Here is a 6,551-nt window from a genome sequence, read left to right on the forward strand (position 1 = left end):
ACTTATGGGTAAAAATTATTCGTATTCTATCTATCTACTTTGAAGGACATGTTGTTCTAGGCATTTATAAATTTGCCCTTATAATATAGCACGTATAGGTGTTAATTAATTACAACACGTTATAGATGTAAATTAATTAATCAAATAACTTTTATTAGTGTAAACTGCATTAAACAGTTCTTGGTATTATTTGTTTTGTTCGTTTAGAATGAATTCTTATTTATACCAGCGCGGTTGTGGAATTAATAGCCAATTAGTACTTATATGTATACATAGCTGTGTAGGTGTGAATTTACAAACTGTTTCGCCTTATGAAATCAGCAAACAGACTACGAATTTAATTAGTAAATGCTGAAAACGCTGAGTTATAATTGTATCCACTTCAGCTGCGGAATTTTCATTATCAGCTAGATAAATGTCCGAACTTTTAATTAAACTGGGATAATTTGCATATTTAAGGCAAAAACATTTACAGAATAACACGGTACTTTTAAACAGTTTTATTTCATTGTAATTTTGCAAAAACCATCTTATAAAAAACATTTTTATTACAATTCCCTTAAGCTTATATCTGCAATGTTACTAATTATAAAACTCTAAATACATGAGTATCATCATCTGCTAATCGGTTGGACCCAAAATAGCAGATGATAATGATACCTATCTTTTTAGTGTTCTGACATCGGTACTATTTACTAGTATTATCGTATTAATTTTAATTTATTATAAATGTCTGTTATTGTTCACAAATTCAACACAATCGCACTTATATGATAATTATTACAGAAGTTTGAAATTCCCGCCTCGATTGCTCATGCATTTTTTGCCACGTTTTGAACAGTTGTTTTACGTTTTCGATCTCGTCCCTTCAGGTGCTGCTGTATTTCTTCCAACGTTTTTCCTTTGGTCTCGGGCATCCACACGTACGCGTACATGGCACCTATAAGGGTAGACGTTGCAAATAAGAAAAATGGAGCGCAAATGTCCAAATGCGTTTCCAAAAGATGATAAACCTGCGGGGTTATGCTTAAACAGATTGCAAAATATATCGAACAAATGCTTAAAGCTTTGGCCTTTATACTTGCGGAAAACATTTCGCTCAACATCAAATTCGGCGCTATTCCAATTCCAATACTCATGAACGCCATGAACAGATTCATCCCTACTATAGGGACCCATGTGAAATTGGACACGTCGTAGTTGCTACCTTTTACAAGAAAGTACACGGCCAGTATGTAAAGTATAAGAGATGTGAAAATTGAAGAAACTATGAACAGCGGTCTTCTACCTAGTTTGTCTATTACCAAAGATGTTCCAAAAGTAAACACTGTTTGCGTGAGGAATACGATTAAAGAAGAAACTTTCGGCGATAAGAAGTCACCGCCTTCTTTAAAAATCATTTGCGAATAGAATGCTATGGGAGCAATTCCGCACCACTGCTGGAAGTGTCTGAGCCAAAACATGATTCTCAGCGCTTTTCTGTTACTCTCAACCTTGAACAATTCTTTTATTGTGGTAGCTTCAGACATTTGTCGTTGAACATCTGCAGTTAGTCTCTCCAGTTCTGAATCAACATTTTCCATTCTTCTCAATTTCCTGAGGGACTTTTCAGCGTCGTCTCTTCTCTCTCTCATTAAAAGATAATAAGGAGACTCGGGCATCCAAACAAAAAGGACTAGAAACAGTACAGGAAATACGCACGCAATGTAGGCAGAGACTGTCAATGACGTGTAAGATCCATACGCAGTCATTATCAGCTGTCCGACCAAAATAGAAACGGACAATGATGATCCTAATATTCCTCTAATCTTTGGCTCTGATATTTCTCCTATATACATGGGGTAGATTGCATAAAGTCCACCCTCAGACGCGGAAGCTATCAGTCGAGCCACATAGAAGATCACGGCCGTCCTTGCATGGGCTATGAGAATCCATGCAATCACTTGAGGAACGGCGAGCAGGAGCAAACTTTTCTTTCTCCCGATTATATCGCCAAGGAAGGCAAATAATGGAGCGGCAACCAGATATGATAACGGACCAATTAAAAGAATGTAAGAAGCCTCGTCTTTTGTGATGTTTCCCGGAAATTCGTCAGAAAGTATTTTGGGTATTGCTTGTGAAGGCCAACCAAACTGCAAGCCAATCCCAAATGTGCTCAAAGAACCTAAATTATAAAAGAAACAAAACAAAATAAAACAAAAATGGAAGCGGCATTGACAAAACGGTACTGTATGAAAATAAATAAAAGTAAAACAAAAATTCGAGTATGTAAGGGAAGAAAAAGTAGGGAAAGAGCGAATATAAAGATAGGTTTCGAAAAATTAGAAGAAGTGGCTGATTTTAGGTATCTAGGAAGTCAGATAAGTCAGGATGGAAGGAGTAGTAGGGATATAAAGTAAAGGATAGCGAAGGTCCAGTCGCCTCTTCAATAAAAAGAAGTTACTTCTATGCTCGCGAAACGGATAATTTAGAAATTCGCAAAAGGTTGTTAAACGTGTATGTTTGGAGCATTACGTTGTACTGGTGCGAAAGATGGACATTGGGCGCGGCGGAAAAGAAGAGGTTAGAAGCGTTCGAAATGTGGTGTTACAGGCGATTGATGAGGATACCGTGGATAGAGAAGTTTAGAAATAAAGAAGTATTAGAAAGAGTAAGAGAGCAGAGGATTCTATATAAGAAATAGGCGAGATAGGTTGGTAGGACACCTTCTCAGAGATGAAGGTCTAGTCAGAGATATACTAGAAGCAGAAACAGGAGTTAGGAGAGATAGAGGTAGACCTAGATTAGATTACTGTTCGCAAATAGTGAAGGATATGGTTGTTCTAGTTTTAGGGAAATGCGAAGATTAGCTCAGGATAGGAAAGAGTGGAGATACGTGTCCAACCAGTCTTAGGACTGACGACCTTATGATGATGATGATGAAGGAATTATAGAAATTAGTCCAAATTCATTTTACAGTGAGTATTAATAGAATAATAATTTAGAAGAAAGTAAGAAGGGTCGATTCTAATAAATGGTCGAAAATCACATGTGATATTCTTATAATAAATCACATCTATTCTAAAGTGTCAATCTTGCACAATATTTTCTTCCATATTTTCTGCTAAATTTGAGTCGCAGGTGAAGAGATTGTTTTAGACTCAATCACCCATTACCAGCCACCGACCCATACACATGTCATTTTGGAACACTCTTGAATATTCTTGAACGATCTGAATTGTTCTCTAGCATTTACAAACATTCATATGGATAAGGAATTAATTAGAAAGAGATATTTCCAATTAATAAGCAATCGCTTGAAATACTTATAAATATTTAGTTCATTTTAGTGTAAGTAAATGCTTACCTATGATGGTGGCCAGATATTGAGGCCATTGTTTGCTTTTCTCTTGGTTTACTGTCATTTTTATATAATATTTATAAATAGTTTTTCCAGGTAACTACCTTTCTCAACAAATGTTCACACGAAACTATAAACACAATAGTTTGACTTATGAGACAAGGCCTTATGAACATCTTATCAACCTTAAAATTATAAATTATACAGTATTTACAGATAAAACTGTATTTGCAGATTTGCACAGTATAAAAGATAGTAATAAAAATAAGTTAGTAGCTTTTGGTAGCTGTTGTCGTTTATTTATATTTGTTACTTATAATGGATTTTCCCAAAATAACAAGCAATCGTTTTTGCTACCTAAACATATCAAAAATCTCATCTAGATATGAACACAATTTATTTTTCATTTATCCAAATATTAAGGCTAGTTGTACTGACTTTTCTTCTAGCATAGATACTTAGTTGACATTGTAGTCAATCTTCTCAAACATTTCTTATCATGATGATTAACTGCTACGTGTTACCGATGATATTAACTTAATTGCTATCTCGTTAACGTGACCAATTAAGAAATTAGTCTCTATAATCTAAACGCTAATTCTAAACAAATAGGTATTGTAATCGAGTTATATTCTATGTATGAGTACCTCAGAAGTTAAGATTAAGGATTTTGGGACAGCCGCAAGAAGAGACAGTACGACAAAATTATAGAAATTTGAGTCCTACCCTATTCGTCTATATTATTTTTGTTTAGGTACGCGATCTTGATAACGTCTTCGTTTCTTTAAGTCTTGCCTCAAGAAATCTTGATCTTGATTTAAATTATCAAAAGTTTCCATTGTACATCTTGTCCCGTAGGAAAAATTTCCATTGAACTTCAATTTATAAATTCCATTCGAAACCATTTGGCATAAATGGAAAAATATTTGGAATAATCATTGTCATGTAATTTATATTTGTTTTCGTCGAAAAACCTCATATTTCATCTTGATTAAAAAGAATGTCATTTAATTACCACTAACAATAATTAAAGGTAAAAAATAAAGAATTTACACTAGAATTTTCATTGGATTCAGGAATGGAAGTTCCAATGGAATGCAATGGAAATCCCATTGAGTTCGGGAATGGGATTTACAATAGAATTCTAGTAGAAATTCCATTCATCCCATTGGCAATTCTCCGTTTATTACTATTAATTATTATTAGTGGTAATTTAATGGCATTTGTTTAATGGATATTTTTACTACGGAATATTTCGAATGAATTGTTATATGTGGTGTTTGAAATAAAGATTCGTATTATATTTTGTATCTCCTAATTCAAATAAATTTTCACATTTCTTCATATTAAGTGTTTTAATAGATCGAATCGCAACCTGCGATTCATGTCCAATAGACTTTCGATCCCTTTGTTATTTAATTGGAAATCAATCGGCTTCATTCAAAGGAAAGAGAGATATCGCATTTATGTCCTATCTTTTGTAACTGATCCATGATAGATAGCAAATTGTGTGGAGTGAGCACCAAAGTTACTGTTTGACGTCATTAAAGGGCGGCCATCTCTGAAATAACTGAACTGATGTATGTAAATTGTCTGCTCTAAATAGAATAGTAATTATCGGACATACCAAAACATGTCCTTATGTTATTGTTAACGAACTATTAGTTTGTTCGGAAAGTCATTTCGTTATTTCCCGACAGAGGATTTAATTGTATTCTTTTGCACCCAACTTCACATTTAAGCCGTATAATTTTTATATGCTTTGAGAGCTCATTTAGCAAGGCTTGTGTGTGAAAAATTCCAATTAATTCTACGCAGTAGTTTTTGGTTGGTGCCCTTTTAAATATGGAGAGCGATAAGCAGCATTTTCGACATATCTTACTGTTTTACTACAGAAAGGGTAAAAATGCTGTTCAAGCCAGAAAGAAATTGACTGATGTGTATGGAGAAGGTGTGTTGACAGTACGCCAGTGCCAGAACTGGTTCGCTAAATTTCGATCCGGCAATTTTGATGTCGAAGATGCACCACGTTCGGGAAGGCCGGTTGAAGCTGATAAAGACGCGATAAAGGCATTAGTTGATGTGAACCGGCGAATAACAACACGTGAGATCGGATTGAGGTTAAATTTATCAAATTCAACAGTTTATGACCACTTGAAAGGCCTGGGATTATCCTCGAAGCTCGATGTATGGGTTCCCCATGTTCTCACAGAGAGAAATCTGTGTCGCCGCATTGACGTCTGCGATTCGCTTCTCAAACGTCACGAAAATGATCCGTTTTTGAAGCGCATCATCACTGGGGACGAAAAATGGGTTGTATACAACAACGTCAAACGCAAGAGGTCATGGAGCAAAAAAGATGAACCGGCTCAAACCATTTCCAAAGCCGATATTCACCAAAAAAAGGTGATGCTGTCTGTTTGGTGGGATTTTAAAGGAATCGTTTTTTTTTAGCTTTTACCGGATAACACAACGATTAATTCGGAAGTCTACTGTCATCAGCTGGACAAACTGAATGATGCACTTCAACAGAAAAGGTCAGAACTAATCAACAGGAAAGGTGTAGTGTTTCACCAAGACAACGCGAGACCTCACACAAGTTTGGTCACTCGCCAAAAGCTTTTACAGCTTGAATGGGATACAATGCTACACCCACCATATTCTCCAGACCTGGCACCATCGGATTATTATTTGTTCCGGTCACTCCAAAATTTTTTAGACGGTAAAACCTTCACCTCAAATGAGGAGGTCAAAAACCTCCTCGATCAGTTTTTTGCCAGCAAAGACCAAAAATTTTATGAGCGTGGAATTATGCTACTAGCAGAAAGATGGCAAAAGGTGTTGGACCAGAACGGTCAATATATAATTTAATAAAGTATTTGTTTATTATACGAAAACTGTCTTTCATTTCCACAAAAAAAAACGAAATGACTTTCCGAAAAACCCTATAGAAACTGGTATAATGTATACCTTCCTACATGGTGTAGGTCATAAACCTGGTCTCTATTGTGCGCTTTAGTTGGTTGATAATTTTTTTTATGGACGGAGATCACATGTGGGCCGGTTATTATTTTGCTAAATTATATATAACGACGTCAATGCGTTGTCATTATTTTACTTTGAATTTTTATGGATCGACTTTTGAAACAATAGAACAGCGCAGCGTTGTTCGGCCTCAATTTTCTTTACGTAATTTAATACACAGCATTAA

At 35.4% G+C, this 6,551-nt stretch overlaps 1 protein-coding gene across 1 annotated transcript; it reads right to left on the reverse strand.

Annotated features, from left to right (window-relative positions):
• Positions 1-485: 485 nt before the first annotated feature.
• Positions 486-3,463, reverse strand: LOC108739486 (facilitated trehalose transporter Tret1-like). The gene is made up of 2 exons (XM_018473398.1): positions 3,347-3,463; positions 486-2,164 (listed from the first exon to the last, which is right to left on the reverse strand). The coding sequence occupies exons 1-2, from the start codon at positions 3,402-3,404 to the stop codon at positions 813-815; spliced, it is 1,410 nt and encodes a 469-aa protein (XP_018328900.1). The 5' UTR covers positions 3,405-3,463; the 3' UTR covers positions 486-812.
• Between the last annotated feature and the right edge of the window lie 3,088 nt (positions 3,464-6,551).

The sequence above is a fragment of the Agrilus planipennis genome, unplaced genomic scaffold (assembly GCF_000699045.2).
Source record: "Agrilus planipennis isolate EAB-ADULT unplaced genomic scaffold, Apla_2.0 scaffold34, whole genome shotgun sequence".
Classification (NCBI taxonomy): domain Eukaryota; kingdom Metazoa; phylum Arthropoda; class Insecta; order Coleoptera; family Buprestidae; genus Agrilus; species Agrilus planipennis.